The sequence below is a fragment of the Schistocerca americana genome, chromosome 11 (genome assembly GCF_021461395.2).
Source record: "Schistocerca americana isolate TAMUIC-IGC-003095 chromosome 11, iqSchAmer2.1, whole genome shotgun sequence".
NCBI lineage: Eukaryota > Metazoa > Arthropoda > Insecta > Orthoptera > Acrididae > Schistocerca > Schistocerca americana.
Genome location: NC_060129.1, coordinates 61,074,806 through 61,096,899, shown reverse-complemented (window position 1 = coordinate 61,096,899; position 22,094 = coordinate 61,074,806). Strand labels below are relative to the sequence as shown.

General features: G+C 42.9%; 1 protein-coding gene across 1 annotated transcript in view; it reads left to right on the top strand.

Annotated features, from left to right (window-relative positions):
- Positions 1–256: 256 nt before the first annotated feature.
- The window catches only part of LOC124553239 (tbc2 translation factor, chloroplastic-like), a 486,991-nt gene continuing 465,153 nt past the window's right edge, over positions 257–22,094 (top strand). The window contains exons 1-2 of the mRNA XM_047127128.1: positions 257–300; positions 611–753. Of these exons, the coding sequence (XP_046983084.1) occupies positions 257–300; positions 611–753 (187 nt within the window). The remainder of the gene's footprint in view (positions 301–610; positions 754–22,094) is intronic.

Sequence of the window (22,094 nt, the reverse complement as noted above, 5' to 3'; positions counted from 1 at the left end):
AATTAATACCAGAACGTTGATCAACTAACGTGGACGTTTCGTCGGTTTGGGCATATTGAAACGTATTCCTGAGGTTATAAGCACAACAACGTTGACACAGCAGCTGATCAGGGCTCATACCAGTGATGCCAACTTAAAGCCATAAAAGTACCAAACTTGCCCTACTAACAGTATTTTCCGCAGACTAATTTGTCTCTTTAATTATTGAACGACTCTCGTACTGTGTCATCTCTTTGCCTTGGTCTTACAGACAGGAATGAGCTTGCACATATTTTGCAGACACAAAGGAGTATTACGTTGGTTGGTTGATTCGGCGAAGGGGGACAAACAGCGAGGTCATCGGTCTCATAGGATTAGGGGAGGATGGGGAACGGAAGCGGCATTGGCCTTTCAAAGAAACCATCCCAGCATTTTCCTGAACCGATTTAGGAAAATTACGGAAAACCTAAATCAGGATAGCCGGACGCGGGTTTGAACCATCGTCCTCCCAAATCCGAGTCCAGTGTGCTAACCACTGCGCCACCTCTCTCGGTCCAAGACTGCCACCTGTGTGTTTGGCTGAAGGGCAGTAGAAGGCTTGACAGTGCCCCTTCCTGGTCTCGTGTGACAGCCTGCCCTCTCGTGTGTTCCAGGACCCCGGCGCGGTGAAGACGACACGTGTGAGGGTGAGCCGCAGATGCGCCAGCCTTAGGCACCACGTGGGCGCCAGCACCGCCACCCTCACCGTGGTGCCGCCCTGGAGGGCCGGACGTGGTGAGTACCACCATGACATCCCACGTACCAGGTTTAATCAAAAAGTAACGGGAATTATTTACCAGAAGTTGAAAATAGTACAGTCTTATGCATGCTTTGCTACTCATCCACTGCGGCGCTCGGGGTCACAGCATCAAGTTACGACGCCTGAAGATGGGAGTAGAAGAGCCCTAAACCGATCGTGTGCTGTACAAAAGAACTTTACAGGATTGTTTGTGCGAATTTTTTAATTCCGCGGCTTATATACGTCTGATTTTCAAACCTATTTCTATCTTGTATATATGGTTTTCGGTCGAGACGTCGGATGTCATTGTGAAAACTCCACAATATTTCATCAGCGCAGCTGGCCGACATCTTCAGGTGCGACGAACACACTGCAAAGGCATGATTTTTTTTTATTGTTGGGGGGGGGGATGGGATGTTGAAGGGGGGGGGACTAAACAGCTAAGGTCATCAGTCCGTTTTTATTGTTATTTAACACCATACATAAGGTGGGCTGGCAGCAGCACACTACGCTGCTCTTCAGCCACAAGTTTTACAAAAGAAAAACAATTGAGTCACAGAATATACAGAACTAATTGGGGGGGGGGGGGCAATAAACAGTAGACACAGAGAACAAATAACACGTAGCCGTTCACACGCAAAGACACCTAAAGAAACAGATGGCACTGCACACGGACACTGATGTCGGAGACGACACGTGAACGATGGAGCGTGGGCGGCGAAAAACACTGAGGCACAAACACGACGGCACACACACTAAAACGATGGCAATGATCTCCCGGCCTGCCGTGGTGGTCCAGCGGTTCTAGGCGCGCAGTCCGGAACCGCGCGATTGCTACGGTCGCAGGTTCGAACCCTGCCTCGGGCATGGATGTGTGTGATGTCCTTAGGTTAGTTGGGTTTAAGTAGTTCTAAGTTCTAGGGGACTGATGACCACAGATGTTAAGTCCCATAGTGCTCAGAGCCATTTGAACCATTTGAACCAATGATCTCCGGCGCGGGAATGTTCACTTAATGTGTGCGAGTCTGGGGACCTGCCAAGAGGGTAAGCAGGTGGTGACGGAGGGAGAGGGGAGAGCAGAGATGTCAAGGGCAGAGGAGATGGCGGGAGGAATGAAGGTATGGGGGTAGGGGAAGCCCAGGGGACCAAGGGGGAGAAAGGGAGGAGGGAGGGAAGGGGGACAGAAGGGAGAGAGGGTGCCCATAGGAACAAACACAGGAAGAGGGAGGAGGATCAAAGTTGGTAGGAGGGGTAGGTGGAGGGGAGGAGGGCATCATCAGGGAGGGGGAGCTGGCGGAAGCCACATTGGGAGAGGGTATGGAGAGTGGAGAGATGGAGAGCAGGTGGGACGTGGAAGTACAGGCGCGGCAGCAGACGGGGGCGGGAGAGGATGGGAGACCAGCGGGTGAGGAGGATCGAGTTTATGGGAGGTGTAGTGGATCTGTATCGGTTCGAGGAAAAGGAGGAGGTGGGGGAACAGAGAGTCATGCAGGATCCACGTGGGGGAGGGGAGACGGATGCGATAGGCGAGGCGAAGAGCATGGCGTTCGAGGATCTGAAGGGAGTTGTAAAAGGTAGGAGGGGCGGAGATCCAGGCAGAGTGGGCGTAGCAGAGGATAGGGTGGATGAGGGATTCATAGGTGTGGAGGAGGGAGGACAGCTCCAGACCCCATGTACAGCCAGAAGGGAGCTCGAGGAGATGGAGTCGGGAGCGTGCCTCAGCTTGGATCATCCGGAGGTGGGGGGTCCAGGAGAGGAGACGGTCGAGGGTGACGTCAAGATACTTAAGGGCGGGGGTGAGGGCAATAGGATGGCCATAGACGGTGACATAGTAGTCGAGGAGGCGGAAGGAAGGGATGGGTTTGCCTACAATGATCGCCTGGATTATGGAAGCATTGACATTAAGCAACCACTGGTCGCACCAAGTGGTGAATCGGTCAAGATGGGACTGCAGAAGGTGGTAGGAGCGTTGCAGGGTGGGGGCGAGGGCAAGCAAGGCGGTGTCATCGGCAAACTAGAGATGGTGGATGGGGAGTGAAGGTGGCGGCATGTCCGCCGAATACAAGAAGTACAGAAGAGGGGAGAGGACGGAACCCTGGGGCACACCGGTGAAGGGGAATAAGGTGTAGGAATCCGTGTTACGGATGGAAAGGCATGACTAAGAGCCCCCTATTTATGCCAGTCTTAGGCAGTAAGTGCGCATGCGTGGAGGCGCCAAATTCGATGGCTAATAGCGACGATAGCAGCCGATAGCTGGAAGGACAGCAACGCCACCTACAGGATGAAGAACCAAAGACGTCGGCGCACGCGCGGAGGCTGCCGCTGATGCTCTGCGCTGCCATCGGCCGCCCCAGCGACCTCTGTCGGAAGCCGCAGGCAAGGATACGCGTCCGCGTACGCGCGTGACTATCCTCCCGTTGCCAACAGAATATTTATGTTTTGGCGAATCGTCATCCGTCGTATGACCAATAGTACTCCTCACTGCTCGATGCGACTTCAATGTGGCCAATGATGGATCCCAAGCCGTACTGAGCTGAAAATCCGTGTCTCTGTTTACAAGATTCGTCGAGCTACGTATTACCACTGCTTCCTTAATAATACTGTCCCAGTACGAACTCGTCGACGCGAGAATTTTGGTGTGTTGCTAATTCAGGTGGAAGGTGGAAGGAGTATATAGAGGGTCTATACAAGGGCGATGTACTTGAGGACAATATTATGGAAGTGGAAGAGGATGTAGATGAAGATGAAATGGGAGATATGATTCTGCGTGAAGAGTTTGACAGAGCACTGAAAGACCTGAGTCGAAACAAGGCCCCGGGAGTAGACAACATTCCATTAGAACTACTGACAGCCTTGGGAGAACCAGTCCTGACAAAACTCTACCATCTGGTGAGCAAGATGTATAAGACAGGCGAAATACCCTCAGACTTCAAGAAGAATGTAATAATTCCAATCCCAAAGAATGCAGGTGTTGACAGGTGTGAAAATTACCGAACTATCAGTTTAATAAGTCACTGGTGCAAAATACTAGCGCGTATTCTTTACAGACGAATGGAAAAACTAGTAGAAGCCGACCTCGGGGAAGATCAGTTTGGATTCCGTAAAAATATTGGAACACGTGAGGCAATACTGACCCTACGACTTATGTTAGAAACTAGATTAAGGAAAGGCAAACCTACGTTTCTACCATTTGTAGACTTAGAGAAAGCTTTCGACAATGTTGAATGGAATACTCTCTTTCAAAATCTGAAGGCGGCAGGGGTAAAATACTGCGAGCGAAAGGCTATTTACAAATTGTGCAGAAACTAGATAGCAGTTGTAAGAGAGGAGGGGCATGAAAGCGAAGCAGTGGTTGGGAAGGGAGTGAGACAGGGTTGTAGCCCCTCCCCAACGTTATTCAATCTGCATATTGAGCAAGCAGTGAAGGAAACAAAAGAAAAATTCGGAGTAGGTATTAAAATCCATGGAGAAGAAATAAAAACTTTGAGGTTCGCCGATGACATTGTAATTCTGTCAGAGACAGCAAAGGACTTGGAAGAGCAGTTGAACGGTATGGACAGTGTCTTGAAAGGAGGACATAAGATGAACATCAACAAAAGCAAAATGAGGATGATGGAATGTAGTCGAAATAAGTCAGGTGATGCTAAAGGAATTAGATTAGGAAATTAGACACTTAAAGTAGTAAATGAGTTTTGCTATTTGGGGAGCAAAATAACTGATGGTGGTCGAAGTAGAAAGGGTATAAAATGTAGACTGGCAATGGCAAGGAAAGTGTTTCCGAAGAAGAGAAATTTGTTAACATCGAGTATAGATTTAAGTGTCAGGAAGTCGTTTCTGAAAGTATTTGCATGGAGTTCAGCGATGTATGGTAGTGAAACGTGGACGGTAAATAGTTTAGACAAGAAGAGAATAGAATCTTTCGAAATGTGGTGCTGCAGAAGAATGCTGAAGTTTAGATGGGTAGATCACATAACTATGAGGAGGGTTGGGGAGAAGTTTGTGGCACAACTTGACTAGAAGAAGGGATCGGTTGGTGGGACATGTTCTGAGGCACCAAGGGATCACCAATTTAGTATTGGAGGACAGCGTGGAGGGTAAAAATCTTAGAGGGAGAGGAAGAGATGAATACACCAAGCAGATTCAGAAGGATGTAGGTTGCAGTAGGTACTGGGAGATGAAGAAGCTTGCACAGGATAGAGTAGCATGGAGAGCTGCATCAAACCAGTCTCAGGACTGAAGGCCACAACAACAACGATAACTCAATAGAATGGCCAGTACTGAGACAATGCTCGGCCACTGCAGACTTCTCTGGTTGCTCCAGACGAGTGTAGCGTCGGTGTCCAGTACATCTCTCTTCTACAGTGCGACAAGTTTGTCCGATGTAAGACATGCCACAGCTACAAGGAATCTCGTAAACACCGGGTCTTCGTAGGCCAAGGCTGTCCTTAGATGAGCCCAAGAAAGACACATTTAACTTTATGCCTCTTCAATAATCTTCCTAATTTTGAAGAGACACCGCCGATGTATGGCAAGGTGACCATTCCCCTTTGTTCTTCGTCTTCTTCCACTTCCTCACGTTGGGTAACCCGCTTCGGGTGTAAGGCACAGCGAATCTCCCGTTCGGAGTATCCATTTTGTTGGAAAGTGGTACGCAGATGGAGTAGCTCATTGGATAAGCTGTCTGAGTCTGATGTGGCTCGTGCTCTGCGAACCAACGTCCTCAGTACGCCACTTTGTTGCGAAAGATGGTGACAGCTGGTGGCCTGTAAGTATAAGTCCGTGTGCGTTGGTTTACGGTACACTGCGTGACCTAATGTGCCATCTTCTTTTCTCCGTACCAAGACATCCAGGAATGGAGGGTCGCCGTTTTTCTCCATCTCCATAGTGAACTTGATGTTGGGATGAAGAAATACATTCAGAGGGCTCTAGTCATGCCTTAGCAGTGTGTTCGTCGCACCTGAAGATGTCGGCCAGTTGTGCTCATGAAATATTGTGGAGTTTTGACTATGACGTCCGACGTCTCACCCGAGAACCATATATACAACAGGTCTGTCGGCAAAGCCTCAAGCAACATATTTTTAGGTAGTACTGGCAGAAGTGAAGCTGTGAGTACCGGTCGTGAGTCGTGCTTCGGTAGCTCACTTGGTAGAGCACTTGCCCGCGAAGGGCAAAGGTCCCGAGATCGAGTCTCGGTCGGGCACACAGTTTTAATCTGCCAGGAAGTTTCTTATCATCGCACACTCCGCTGCAGAGTGAAAATTCTGGAAACATATTTTTATCTTCTTCGTATACATGTTCCTCATGTATGTTTGCATTTTCAGATTTTTTGCATGTATACTTTATTGTTGAAAGTCCAAGAGGTAATACGTGTATTCGAGTGCTCGGCGAATTTTTACCTACGAAACAGATGGAGCAAATAATTTACATTAAATTTCGCTGGAAAAATGGAATAAAGAACAGCACATTATTCAAAGTGTTGACTGTGGCTTTTGGCGAATATACAGGGCAGAAAGATCGCCTGCTGGCTGTCGAGATGGATTTCTGGAGACGCGGTTGTGGATATTCCAGGCTCGATCATGTTAGAAATGATAGGATCAGAGATGTCGAAAGCACAACCCTAGGCTAACATAGAAAGGAAGCGCCTAGTCTGGTATGGTCACTTACAGCGTATGCCAGACACAAGATGGACAAAACGTGTACGGAAAAGAACTCCACATTAAAGAAGAAAGCACGGTGGACCTGCAAGATGCTGGGAAGACGACGTCAACAAAGCAATGGCGGCGAGGGGTCTTAACGAAGGATACTCAAATGACCTTGAAAGATGGAGATTGGGATGAGAGAGGCGGCGGCAGCCGTAGAAACCTCGCTCATGTGCATATACGGGGTGACACAGAATGACGGGAATGTTTGAAATGAGTAGTGGCAGCCATAGGGACGTGAAAGCACTGTGGTTTCGTGACAGTTAACGAGTAAACAGCCCGCCATTTCCGTAATTATGGATCTGTGGAACGGACAACAGCGTGCGTTAGGCACAAAAATGTTTTGTAAAAACAGTGATAGTTCGGTAGCGGCGCAGAGGGAGTATCGACGTTTTTATAAATTAGGGCGTCATGATGACGCTCCGTCGAGACACGCGATAAAATGTTGGATTAATAGCGTTTTAGACGCTGGACCTGTCCCCCAAAAGAAACCAACAGTACGACTAAGAAGTGTGCGTTGTCCAGCGAACGTAGAAGTTGTACACGAGTCTGTCTTACAGTGCCCACAGCGTTCAATTCGTAAGCAAGCAGCAGTGGTTGGAATGTCCCGAGAGAGTGTTTGCAGAATTCTTCATCTCGATTTAAAATTTCATCCGTACAAACTACAGATGGTGTAACAATTGAAGGACAACGATTACCGGCTACGATTAGGATTCTGTCAACAAATGATAAGAAAAATAAACAATGAGGATAAATTTCGAAAGAAGTTGTGGACGCCAGATGAGGCTCATTTTCACCTCACAGGTTATGCGAATAAACAGAACTAACGGTACTGGGCAAAGGCAAATCCTGATGACGTTCATGAGAGCCCTTTACACGCTAGTGAACTGACAGTATGGTGTAGTGTTTCATGACATTCGATTATCGTGACCGTATTTTTTTGCAAATGAACAGGGAAACACAATAGCTGTCAATGCCGATCGTTAGGTGGGGATGTTACGAACTTTCGTTACACCTGCATTGGACAACTTTCGAAACGTTCAAGAAGCCTGGTTTCAACAGGACGGAGCGACGTCATACACTGCACGGCAATCAATGACATACGTGCAAGAATTGTTTGGCAGTCGTGTGATGTCACGATTCGGTAACATTCCCTGGCCTCCTAGATCGCCAGATCTATTTGTGATATTTTCTTGTGGGGCTACCTCAAGAGCAAAGTCTACACGACTCGATCAAGAACTCTGGACGAGTTAGAACAAAGCATTCGGGATGCAATTCACAGTATCCCAAGCTGAGACGTTTCAGCGATCAATGAGGAATCTCAACAGCGGTTTTCACGAATGTATTCGTAAAGGAGGACGCTATCTAAAGGACGTAATTTTTAAAAAATGATAAATGCCATCAATGTTTCGTAAATGGCAACGTTGTAGGGTTTCAATTATTATGTATGCAATTTCTTTCCTTCATCACTTCTAGTTTTATTGCTTTGTGGAAATGTTCCCGTTTTTGTGTGTCACCCTGTACTATGAGTAAGAGTACACAAGTGGTATCACCGTTTCAAAGAGGATCGAGAAAGAAGACATTGAAGACGACAACTGGCCTGGACGTACTCAATTGCTGACGAGAATGTGGAATAAGTGAATAAAATTGTTGTGGAAAGTCGCCGATCTCCGTCAGAGAGGTTGCTAATGATGTTGGCACTGTCTCATGCCAAGAAATGTTTTCTGATATTTTGGGTATGAAACGTGTAGCAGCAAAGTTTGTTCCGAAATTGTTGAATTTCACTAAAAAAGATATGGTAGACATCGCCCAGCGATTGCTGAATGAAATAGACGGCGGTCCAAAACTTCTAAATCAAGTTATATCAGGTGACGAAACATTGGCATATGGGTATCATGTCCAAAACGACGCCCAGTTGTCCCAATGGAAACTGCCGGAAGAGGCAAAACCGAAAAAATTCGACAAACTCGATCACATGTGAAGGTTCTTCTCGGTGTTTTCTTCGATTACAGTGTCATAGCACATCATGAGTTCCTCCCTTACGGTCGTGCAGTCAACAAGGAGTACTTCCTGTAAGCTAGGCGCCATTTGCGTGAAGCAATCCGAAGAAGACGACCACAATTGTGGCAAAACCACGCGTGGAAACTGCATCACGACAATGCTACCGCTCACTCATCGTTGCTTGTTCGTGGTTTTTTTGGCAAAAAAAACAAAACCGTTACGTTGCCTCAGCCACGTATTCGACGAAAATCACCCTCTACGACTTGTTTCTAATCCTTAGTCTGAAGAGAATCATGAACCGATTTTGTTTTGCCAACATTGATGAGGTAAAAAAAAAAAATCGATGAAGGCACTGAACTTTACCGTAGTTTACGGGCTATAAGTCGCAAGTTTTTCTTCGAAAAATTGCCTCAAATATTCAGACTGCGTCTAATACTCGAAATGAATATAAAAATGTCCAGTGTTTGATTTAAATTTCCCGAGAGTCTTAAAAATGGCCATTTATTCGATGTCGCAGGAAACCTATCCCTGTCTGGCAACAATGGAAACAACTGGCAGCAGCAGTGCTCCAGTGCGACGAACACAAGTTGCGGAGATTCACGAGCTTACTAACACTGTCTGCCCCGCACTGCCGCCATCAGAAAGCCATAACACTGTCTAGCCAATGATACATTGCACTTTACAGTGCCAGTGAACTTGAGCTGAAAGTGGTTTGAGTAATCGGTAACGGTAAAATAATTTTGTTAGTAGTTGGTTTCGTAATGGAAAAAATGAAGGTATTCATTTTTGTGGCGGCGATCGTAGCGACAAACAATTCGCTGTAGAAACGGCTTACGAAGTCACCGCCACACTTTTAATAGCGGGCCGACCGGTCCGCTGGAACAGTGAACAGAAAGATGAAATTCAAACACTCTGATTAAATAAAAGTCGGTACTTATCTTTATTGACGAAGATACAGAAACACAATAGTGAACTCCGTGTCTACAGAGATCTGTCTAGTTCGAGTCGGAGCGGCTAGGTCAGCGTCGGCTGACGACCAACAACAACTCTGCTGCGATGAACACACAACTGACTAGCAAGTACACAATTCGGTGGCGAGTATACAACTGAGCGGCGAATACTGAACTGTCCTAGCGCTCGCGACTCCAGCGCTAAAGAACCCAGAAGCCAGCGGTGGCGCGCGCAGACTTGCGGCGATTTCCTGTCTCGCTGGCGCTGCTTATGCGGACGGCGTCCGGACTTTGATGCTGCCAACCTTTTGGCAGCGGGCTCGGGTGGCATTACTGGCTAGGATATAACATTCATATAATGTGGGCTATAAATTGAAAGCGATACCATATGCAGAGGAACATGAAAACAGAGAAGCTGAGCGGTATTTCGGCCATCCGCCAACAGAAAAAACCATTCGCAATTGGCAGGCTACTTAAGAAGAAGTGAGGAAGACTAAATGTGCAAATAGAGGACTGAATACTAGGTGGTCACAAAACTAAATGATGACGATTTTCAGGGATTTTAAGGTCAGGTCGTTTTATAAACAGAATCTTTTTAGTCCAGCTTGGCAATCTAATAATAAAAATGGCATACATGTTATTTATTGAAAAAAATTGCTTAGAAATTAAGGTGCGTCTAATAGTCCGTAAAATACCGTGTAACGAAAAGTGAGCTTCCTAGTTTGGAAAAAGCGCTGGCACCAGTTTAGTACATCCGAGAGGAATTACTCTGAAGTTGATGTTGATGAATAAATAAAGATTCTTTAAGAAACATAAGAAATCCCGTTGCTCTCTGATCTGAATGTCGCAGGGGTCAAATACAGGGAGCGAAAGACTGTTTACAATTTATACAGAAACCAGTCGAGGGCACGAAAGAGCAACAGTGGTTGGGAAGGGAGTGAGACAGGGATGTAGCCTATACCCGTCGTCTGTATATCGAGCAAATAGTAAAAGAAACACAAGAAAAATTTGGAATTAAAATCCATGGCGAAGAAATAAAAACATTGAGTTTTTCCGATAACATTGTAATTCTATCAGAGACAGAAAAGGACCTGGGAGAGCAGTTGAACGGAATGGACAGTGTCTTGAAAGGATAATATAAGATGAACATCAACAAAAGAAAAACGAAGATGAGGGAATGTAGTCGAATTAAGTCAGGTGATGCTGAGGGAATTAGATTAGGAAATGAGACGCTTAAAGTAGTAAAGAGTTTTGCTATTTGGGGAGCAAAATAACTGATGATGGACGAAGTAGAGAGGATATAAAATGAATACTGGCAATGGCAAGGGAAGAGTTTCTGAAGAAGAGAAATTTGTTAACATCGAGTGTAGATTTAAGTGTCGGGAAGTCTTTTCTGAAAGTATTTGTATGGCGTGCAGCCATGTATGGAACTAAAACGTGGACGTTAAGCAGTTTAAGATTACAGCTTACATTGCTGCGAGAGAAACTACTTTTCATCTTAGCCTTGTTAACTGATTCTTCGAGTTTCTTGTGAATGTAATGCAAGTATGTTGTGCAATATTTGATGTTTGTATTTCCGTGTGATTAGGAAACCAAGAGTGAAAGTAATATTTGGCTGTTTATTTCTGAGTATGTTGCGGTTGGAACAGATTTGTGTTATACGTTTAACGTCTATTCTCACTCTGGTGCCACGTCAAAGGCAAGCAAAAATAATGGTCACCTTGCATGACCCTCCGTGGTGGGCGAGACGTCGTCGCACTCTCCACGTCGATACTTGTCTATCTGGAAACGAGCCCGTTTCCAGCGTATGTGATGTGTGATCCCGCACGGCCGAGTGTACAAGATAGTTGTCCTCTCGGGCGCTAGTCACGTGGCGCCATTGAAATACTCCAGGCTTTGAGTATGGCCCTTCTGAATTCTTGAATTCCATATTTTGCGTGACAGACTTGGGATCCTCCCCAAGACGGACAGCGAAGTTACTGAAGGACAAACCTCAGTCTGGGTACAACATGTTCCTGCTGCTGTCGAATAGTGACATGTGCTGGTAGGTGTTTCTCCTTCTCACACGTGGCGTAGCACCACCTTCTTACAAATGCATTTTCTGAATGAGTAACTTGCTGTGTAACATTTCCTTATATGTGGTGATTCCATGATGATGTTACAAACCTTCAGGGACGGTGGAGAAGGACAAATGTGTCAATTTGAGGTAAGACTCTGGTATAGAAACGACCGATTCCGAAGTTATAAGCGGAAATAATTCTGATACCTCTACATCTGCTGGTACTGATGTTGCGACGATTGTAGGATAGACACTTTTCGGAGGTGGTAGTGTGGACCAACACACGAAAAAAAGTCTAGTAAACATGTGCTCTTAAATACGTAAATTATGAGCTATTAGCACTCGTTAATTTTCGGAAGTGTGATGGAGATGTTTGGTTTGTGGGGCGCTCACCTGCACTGTCACCAGCACCTGTACGAAGTCCCAATTTCTCCACAGTCCCATTTTTTACACAGTCCAATCCAGCCACTGTCACGGATGATCTTGTTGTTGTCTTCAGTCCAGAGACTGGTTTGATGCATCTCTCCATGCTACTCTGTCCTCTGCAGGCTTCTTCATCTCCAAGTAACTACTGCACTCTACATCCTTCTGTAGTGTATTCATCTTTTGGTCTCCCTCTACGATTTTTACCCCCCACACTGCCTTCCAGTTCCAACTTGGTGATCCCTTGATGCCTCAGAACATGTCCTACCAATCAATCCCTTCTTCTAGTCAAGTTGTGCTACAAATTCCTCTTCTCCCCATTCTGTTTAGTACCTTCTCATTATTTACATGATCTACTACTCTTAATCTTCAGTATTCTTCCGTAGAAATTCTTCCAATCCGTATGTGGCATACAACAAACCAGTGCTTAACACTATTGGTTAAAAACAGTCTTGGTTGCAATTTTAGTTTTTTTATTTTTCAACGAGGCGTTTCGCCTTATTTGGGCATCTTCAGGTTATCTTTTCTAGATGGACGCGAGAGGCACAAAGATCTGCATAACACGTTCCCGTTCATGCATTATGCTTATTACCTGAGACCCCATCTTACTCTGTTACTCACTCCTGTGAACGGGAACGCGTTGCGCAGATCTTGGTGCCTCTCGTGTCCATCTAGAAAAGATAATCAGAAACGCATCGTTGAAAAATAAAAAAAAAAATTTAAAATTCCAACCAAGACTGTTTTTAACCAATATTCTTCTGTAGCACTACAATTTGAAAGTTCTATTCTCTTCTTGTCTAAACTACTTCCCGTCCATGTTTCACATCCATACATGGCTACACTCCATACAAATACCCTCAGAAAAGATTTCCTGACACTTCAATCTATAATCGATGTTAATAAAATTCTCTTCTTCAGAGACGCTTTTCTTGTCATTGCCAGTCTACATTTTACATCCTCTCTACCTCGACCATAGTCAGTTCAATAGCTCCCTAAATAGCAAAACTCTTTTACTACTATTTCTCATTTCCTAATCTAATTCCCTCAGCATAACCTGACTTAATTTGACTACATTCCATTATCCTCGTTTTGCTTTTGTTTATGTTCGTCTTATATCCTTCTTTCAAGACACTGTCCATTCTGTTCAACTGCTCTTCCAGGTCCTTTGCTGTCTGTAACAGAATTACAGTGTCGTCACCAAACCTCAAAGATTTTATTTTTTCTCCATGGCTTTTAATTCCTCCTCCAAATTTTTCTTTTGTTTCCTTTACTGCTTCCTCAATACACAGATTGAATAACATTGGAGATAGGCTACAGCCCTGTCTCATTCCCAACCGCTGCTTCCCTTTCCTGCCCCTCGACTCTTCTAACATTCTGCGTGGTGTCTGTTTGTTCTAAGTCGTGTCTCCCTACCACTTTCGCGCAACGACGCTCTGAGCGTGTTTTTTAGGGACTTGACAAGTTTGAACCTGGGACCTGTTGCTGGTAAGGAGACGCCAGACCACACATGACATGCAGAGTTCAGAAGAGTTCAGTGAGACTAGCGATGATATAACCAAATACTTAATGATTTCAGCGTCAGCTCCACTGCACTCCCTGTAAAAGAATCTTAATACTAACTAAATTTAGTGGAAGGGGTTCAAGGCTTTTCTATTTTTAGTTAGCTGGTAAAATAACGTCGAAAAAGCAGTTAAGTTTACCATTGGAAATTTTATTCTACTCACAAAACATTGTTTATAAATTGCACTATTGATAAAAGAAAATATTTTAATACAGGATGATAAAAACCAACTGCATTCAACAAAAATGTGAACGAATATTCCCTGAATGGCTTTCCAAGTTCTACAATGGATCGAAGGATGACCTATGCCATATCACATCTATAATCTAGATTTAAGTTAAGTTTCATAAAAGAGAAAACTATCAAAATGGTCTACAGTGACCCTCAATTATCTTTAATTACTTATCTAACTTGTCGTAAATTACAGTGGCTGATGTGGCTTCTCAATAACTATATAACAGAAAAATCATCGCGTTTCAGATTTTTATTTCAAGTAGCAAATGTGAACACCATGAGCTTTAATTGACGATCGACACTAGTATTACGTAAAGGGGGTGTAACAGATGAGACTTCTGCAGTTCTGAGTGAAGCCTCATGCGCTCAAAAATGCGGCATCGCGTGCGTTCATTACCTTGTCGGTGTTTAGGCAGCGTCAGGGGGCGGCGAGCATCGCAACTCCACGCACCTCGCCATCTCGGAAGCAACTCTCTCCTAACTTCTCCTTACTGCAATTTACCGAAGTTGGTTTAAAAAAAAAGGGTATCTGGCTGTGTTTTCAACTGACCAATCAGCGTCTCAATGTTAACTTTAAGCTCCGCCTACGAAACTTCTGTCTATCCAATGAGAAACGTTATACTTTTCGTGGTGGGGCAATGTTTTTAACGTTTGCAATGTAACAGAGACGCGAAAAAGTCTCACGCTAAAACTTTCCGCTGGTGTGGCCCTTTTAGTGTTATCGTAAGATCTATAATGTTCTTCTGGAGGGCTCTATCTTTTCACATAGGCTGAGGGTTGGTATTGGCGGTCGGCTGGCGACGTGGGTGGCCATACATTATCGTAGGGCCTCCTAGCTGAACACGGTTCTGCTCTCGGCTTCTGTTCTCGTTTCTTCCCTCAGAACTGCGTTTGTTTGACGGTGGGAAGGTTAGGAAGGTATGACATGCATTTAGGCATACTTGTGTTGGTCAGTGGTATTCCATTTGCTCACTTGTTACTCGTATTACTTTGGTTAATTTAATGTCAGGATTTATTCGGAGCTATGTTACATACTACTGGATTTGCTTATCATGTCAGGGTTTTCATGGAAGGTGTTGGATTTGCCTGACATCTTACATATCCCCACCCTTCGAACTTAATTTTTGCACTGAAGTTAGGCAATGATTGAATTGTTGTCTAAGTCAGTCAAAAATTATTCGTTTATCTAAATTTTGTTGTCTACTGCTCAGACACATTATTCTGGTTCTATGCTAGTTTGCATTACTAATTTATATTTTTTATTCTTCGACATTATTCTGAAAAATATGTTTATATTGACAAGAGAAGACTATTTTTATGCTATTATCATTAATTTTTTTAATTATTTTCTTTCTTTATTTAAGGGTGAAGTTTGTTTTTTAAGAAGTTTGTTATCGAAAGTGAGGAGTCTTTCACATCGATTTTCTTAGAAATATTTTTTTTAATAAATGTAGTAATTAAGTAGAATCTATTCCTAACACATTTTCTAAATATCACATACAAGTAAAATGTTTTTGTCTTAGACACTCATTTCAACATCGTTACTCTAACAAATAAGAATTATTTCCAAGAATTGCTTTGACAAAAATATACGTACACAAGTATTGAGATATAATCCTTACAAATGGTACAAATGTTAAAAAAAGGGAATACATCCAACAGGATAATTTTTTATTCTTTGTTTTTATAAGGAGAAAATAAGTAAAATATAGTTATCCTTTTATTTTTATGAGGAGAAAATAAGTGGCATGTAGTTTTAGTGTTTATTATGCCTTACGTTTGTTCTTTATATACTGTGCATTTCAGAACTAATGACTTATTTTTATCGATAGTCTATTTTTTACTTAAGTCCATAGTCAATGACTGTTATTTTGTAGTTTATTAGCTGTCTGGTGTGCTTAACTTATTTAGGTTTTTACACATTTCTTTTGCACAATTCCTACATCACATAATTTGATTTCACACATTCACACAATCCTATGAATGTTTAAGCATGAGGTTGGCGAATGTTTTTGCACGAAGGTGATGGACTTGAGCGAGATGGATGTGGGCAAGTATTTGATGTGCAGCTTCGTTCGTCATTCCTTGTTGGCTTTGCAAGTGTGTGTTGCTGTTGTGGAGGTCCCATTATGGAATGGAGCTGTGAGTGCAGAATCTCATGGTTTACTGGCTTTGTATGCGTGAAAGTCATCGTTATGTGTCACTGAAAGCGGTTTTTCGTTGTGATACTTCACAGACGACTAGATTACAATAGGATAGGGATTTGGGAAGGTATGTCGTCTGTTCTTCACCCATCTGCTTTCTTGGTCTCAATCTTGCAAATCTTCAACTTCTGTTCTTCCTGCTTTTTCTCTGCTTCTTACTTGATTCTTGGTTCTTCTCTGGGCAGGATATGGGAATATTTATTGATAACTAGTCGCTTTGAAGTTCTCTTAGTAACAGTTTGATAAATTGTTTGGACATGTCATTTCTACTTTGTGGAAGTTTCCTTCAATTTCCTACATCAGCGTGCTGTTTAATAGCAGTAGTGTGACTTTTACACATATTTTTTGCCAGTGGTGGCTTCCCCAAGCCGTCTTCTCGTCGGGCCGTTTTTTGCTCGCTCTGCTGAGTTGAGGCGTTCCGGGGCCCTCTTGACCTTCCGTGTTATGTCCCATCATGGTTCCGCCACTCTGTGGTTCCGCTTAGCAGCAGATTTACTGCCCACTTAGGATACTTTGTTGGTCTCGCTGTCCTTTCCCTTCTCTCGACGCTTCTGCCTTGTAGGAATTGTGTCTTGCTAATTACATCCTTTTCTTTCTTGATACTTCTCTCATTGCAACTTGTGGGTCGTTGCGGCTGGTTGTTGCTGGAGTTTCTACAATGGTTCTTACAAAAAGTTTTACTTATATTCCTCTAACGTATGTCTTGTACCTACATTGTTTTACGCCTTTTTAAAAAGCTTTACCAATTTTGGCGCCCTTTCCATGTTACAATTCTAAGATATTTTGAGTCTTAACTTCTACAAGAATCCTCAAATTCGTTTTTTATTTTTGTGTAGTGTCATAGTGTATAGCATTTTAGTATTTCATGCTGTTAGTCTGTCTATGCTTTATCCCTTCATCTTAATCTATGGTACCATTGGTGTTATTTTTGTTTTTATTGAAACTACTTTCTTTTCCCCACCTTCCTCTCTCTTCATTCTTCTTTCTCCTGACAAACGTATCTGCAACATAAACTTGAAATATTGTGCTAATTATTTACTTGAACTTCTTGTACTGAAAGTGTTTAATACTGCCAGTCTTAGGTAAAAATACCTGTGCTTTATCTCGTAAAATATCCTCTAATTCTCTTTTACTGTGTTCCGAAATACCTTGAACTTCTTGCAATTTTTGGTCGATTTCTTTATGGACTTTTAACATGAGTTGAGGCGATTCCCCCTTTTGTGCATACCATTCTAATTCCTCATCCTGTTTATCTCTCATCACTCTTAATTGTTTGTTTATAACTGGTATTTCTTCTAATTTTAGCTTTTGCTCAAAGAGAAGTGTGACATTCCCGAATGTTACACTACCTTTCCCCATATCTATTATCGCTCGTCTCTCATTTAAAAAATCTGCACCTATAATAAAATCTACAGTTAGTTCAGGTATAATCACGAAGTTGGCTTTGATCTTTTGACCTTGACATGAAAGAGTTAACCTTGTTTGTCTTGTAACTTCCACAGCATTGTTTCTAATAGGACCTCTTACTCTAATCATACGTGTTTTCAGAACTGGCAATTCCTCATTGGCATTACACAGCATGAATAAATTTTCTGAGATCGCAGTCAGTTCACTTCCGCTATCAATTACAATATTGACTGGGATATGCTTTACCATGGCCTTCACAATTAGTTGAATTTGAAAGGGTTGGTTCTGTTCTTTTTCTTGCATCAACGAATCCTCCACTGAATCATACATGAGTCTTTTCAGGAATATCCCTTTTTTGAATTCGAACTTTCTGTAGGATAAGCTTCGACTGCTACTTCCCTCTCTTTTATTTCCTCTTCTCTATTTCTTCCTTCATTTACGCTTTCTTCAACATCCTCTAGTTTTTCCTCATCTTCATCTATCTTCTCCTTCTTCGTCGCTACTTCCACATAATCGCATCTAAATGCTCTAATTATCGCTTCATAACTTCCTTCATTATATACGTTGGGTTGTGTGCCCACTAGTAACTTATTTTCAACTTCTGTCGACTGCGCATTATCCTCATTGAATTCGCTTTCCCTGGTTTCCATCTCCAATAGCTCTGCAATACTCATTACTTCCTTTCCTCCTAGATTCGTTGTGCATGCCCCTGGTAATTCATCTTCCTCGTCAGTATTCTACCAATTAATTTCGTCCCAACACGATATTGTTATTTTCCTGTCTTCGTTTTCATCTGGTCCTGCGGTTTTGTTTCTTCCTTCTTCTCTTCTCGTGATAAGGTATTTACTTCTCTGTGCAAGGTGCTGCAATTATCCTGGGTCGGTGCGTCATTCTCTTTGGCATGGGCGCTTAGCTGTCAATTCGAACGTTTTTCAGGGTTTTGGTGGTCTTACCTCCACCTCTTCTATCTGTATTCTCTTTTCTTGCTCCACTTCTTGATATTGGTTTCTTTGCTGATAATTTGTCGGTCTATTGGTTCTCCAGTACCCGTTCTGGTTGTCATTGTTCCCTCTGTAATAGTTGTTGCCGTTCCTGGGTGAATTATAGTTATTGCCATATTCTCTTCTAAATCCATAACCGGTTCTTTGTTGAAATCTGTTGTCGTTTCTTGGTGCGAAGTTATCACATGGTTCGTAATTATTGTTTCTTCATACCGTGTCTTGTGGATTCAACTGCTTTTTGCTTTCGTTTTCACGTGCGCTTCGTTTTTTTCTTGCGTCATCTTCCGTAAATATAAACTCTAGTTCCCTTAGAATTCCTTTAAATGCTTCGACGTCATTGCCTCCGCGACCTACTAATGATTGTTGGTATTTCAATGGTAGCTTCATCGCGCATAATTTGATCAACTCTCCGTCACTGTATGGTACATCTAAGCATCGATTTTTCTTTGCCATTAATTCGGAAAATTTCACGGGACTCTTCTCTCCTGAATTTTCAAAATATGGGTTCTGTAATAATTCGTACTTCACTCTGTTCTGTGCTTCGCTGGACCAATATCGTGAGAGAAACTTATCTCTGAAATCTTCGTACGATCGGCATGTCGCTGCAACGTTCTGCATGGTTTCTGCGACAGTTCCTGACATGTGTGCACATATAAAGTCTAATTTGTGTGCTAGCGTCCAGTGTTCTCTTAATCCTACTCGGAATTGATCAATAAAAGTTCGTGGAAGTAACGAGTTTCCTTCTCGAAAGTGTTGAAATTTTGTGACTGTGAGGAAATGAACGTTGTCGTACTTGGTCATAGTTCCATATGAAATTCGCGATTCTTCGCCACTTTTGTTTTTGATCATTTCTCCCGTCGTTCTTTCCGGTTGTGGTAGATCCATTGGATATTGTCCGCTGTAACTTTCGCCTGCCCTTGCGTAGTATCGTTGGAGTGGTACGCAATAATTTTCTTCCATCGGTTGTGAACGTGTAGCTGAACGCATTGCGCTGTACTCTTCGCGACCTGGCTTTCCATTGTCAGGTATTGGTTCGGTATCTTGTCTGGCTAACCTTGCTGCTTCATTGCACGATCCAAACTGTCTTGAAATATACATTTGTGGTTCCCCATGTGTTCGTGATAACGTTTTTCATCAAAAATTTCGAAACGTGTTTGTTGCGGTGCAGGCTGTCTGATTTCACGTATGTTACATTCCGCCTGTGATTGGAATCGCAAATGCGTAACATCTTCGTTAATTGCTTGTTTTTCCGGTGCTGTTACAGATACGGATGTGGTTGCAGACTCTTTGCTTGTTCGATCCTGTTCACTACGCTCTTCAGTGGTTTGCAACAACTCTGTTCGCAATTTCTGAAATTGTCGCTTCGTTTGCGCTTCTATTTTGACTATGCGGTTACCATATCTTTTCAGCGCTGCTTTTGTGATACGTTTTCAACAATTTCACGCGCTGTACCTGCTGCTTGTCTAGTAATTACGTTTATCTGTTTCTCTAGTTTCTTGACTTCTCCCTGGGTGTTGTTACACAATGTTTTGATATCGTCCTGAGTGTCATTACGCAATGTTTGTGCGTCCACTTGTACCTTGTCAATGTCTGTTCTCAATTGATTGTGACCTGTTATTAAGTTCCCTATCACTTCTCGAGATTCTTTTGCCTCGTATTAAATATGACTTAGGTGTAACTGAATTTTTTTTGTTTTGTTCTTTAATCTCACGCATTTGTCTCGTGGTTTCTGCATTCTGAATTTGAATTTGGTTCGCTATTTCTTTATTTTGCCTTGTCATGGTTTCCGTAATTTGTTGTAATAATTCTGCCAGATTGGTGGGTCCTATTGTGTTTTCTTCCGATGTCCTACGCTCTGTGTTTTCGTCCAAGTGTTGGTTCGCGACCGATTGCATTGAACTGTGCGGTGACACGTTTCTGCTCGCATTCCTTGTACTCTGTGGTGAAAGAGCTCTGATTACTTGTGCTATGGGTTCTACGAATTCAAGACGCAAGTCTCTCTACTTTCCCGCTCCTCTGTCGTATGCTGACCTACGTATTCTATGCCTTGGCGTACGTTATCCTCGTTATGGTGCGTTATCTCTCCTATTTCTCGCGATACTGCATCGTCTGTTGTACTGTCCTCTATTCTCTGTCCATCTTCATGCTGGGTCTCTACCTCAATTCGGTCAATGTCTCGATCTTCTATTGCTAATCTTTCCGATTCCCTTATTTTCTGTTTTGGAAGCAATTCACGCGCCTTACTTCGCGTCAACATGCGCTCATACGATCTCACGCGTTTCATAAACTTTTTGTTCACACAACTTGACAATTCATTCACTTACTTGTTGGGTCAGAACCAACTTGCCAACGATGTATCCGCCACCTGTGCGCTTGCATTGGAGAGAAAACTTAATTCTAACAATATTAAAATTCATAACTTTATTATGCTATTGTCTCTGCTAGAATGTCTCACTTTCTATTGAATACTTTCTTACTATCTATAGCTGCAGCTACTGTCTTCAACTATTTATGCCTTTCAAAAAAAATTTTTACTACGAAAATTTTTAACAGGATATTTTCCTGACCTACTTGGGTATGTGGTCGACCTTCAATCATGGTATTTTACCATCCTGGCAGGGTCGCCATTCTCTAACATTCTGCGTGGTGTCTGTTGCTCTAAGTCGTGTCTCCCTACCACTTTCGCGCAACGACACTCTGAGCATGTTTCTTAGGGAATTGACTAGTTTGAACCTGAGACCTGTTGCTGGTAAGGAGAAGCCAGACCTCACATGACATATAGAGTTCAGAAGAGTTCAGTGAGACTAGCAATGATATAATCAAATACTTATTGATTTCAGCGTCAGCTCCACTGAACTCCCTGTAAAAGAATCTTAATACTAACTAAATTTAGTGGACAGGGTTCAAGGCTTTCCTATTTTTAGTTAGCTGGTAAAATAACATTGAAAAAGCAGTCAAGTTTACCATTGGAAATTTTATTCTACTCACAAAACATTGTTTATAAATTGCACTATTGAAAAAGAAAATATTTTAACACAGGATGATAAAAATCAACTGCATTCAACAAAAATGTGAACGAATATTCCCTGAATGGCTTTCCAAGTTCTACAATGGATCGAAGGATGACCTATGCCATATCACATCTATAATCTAGGTTTAAATTAAGTTTCACAAAAGAGAAAACTATCAAAATGGTCTACAGTGACCCTCAATTATCTTTAATTACTTATCTAACTTGTCGTAAATTACAGTGGCTGATGTGGCTTCTCAATAATTATATAACAGAAAAATCATCGCGTTTCAGATTTTTACTTCAAGTAGCAAATGTGAACACCATGAGCTTTAATTGACGATCGACACTAGTATTACGTAAAGGGGGTGTAACAGATGAGACTTCTGCAGTTCTGAGTGAAGCCTCATGCGCTCAAAAATGCGGCATCGCGTGCGTTCATTACCTTGTCGGTGTTTAGGCAGCGTCAGGGGGCGGCGAGCATCGCAACTCCACGCACCTCGCCATCTCGGAAGCAACTCTCTCCTAACTTCTCCTTACTGCAATTTACCGAAGTTAGTTTAAAAAAAGGGTATCTGGCTGTGTTTTCAACTGACCAATCAGCGTCTCAATGTTACTTTAAGCTTCACCTACAAAACTTCTGTCTATCCAATGAGAAACGTTATACTTTTCGTGGTGGGGCAATGTTTGTAGCGTTTGCAACGTAACAGAGACGCGAAAAAGTCTCACACTAAAACTTGCAGCTGGTGTGGCCCTTTTAGTGTTATCGTAAGATATATACTGTTCTT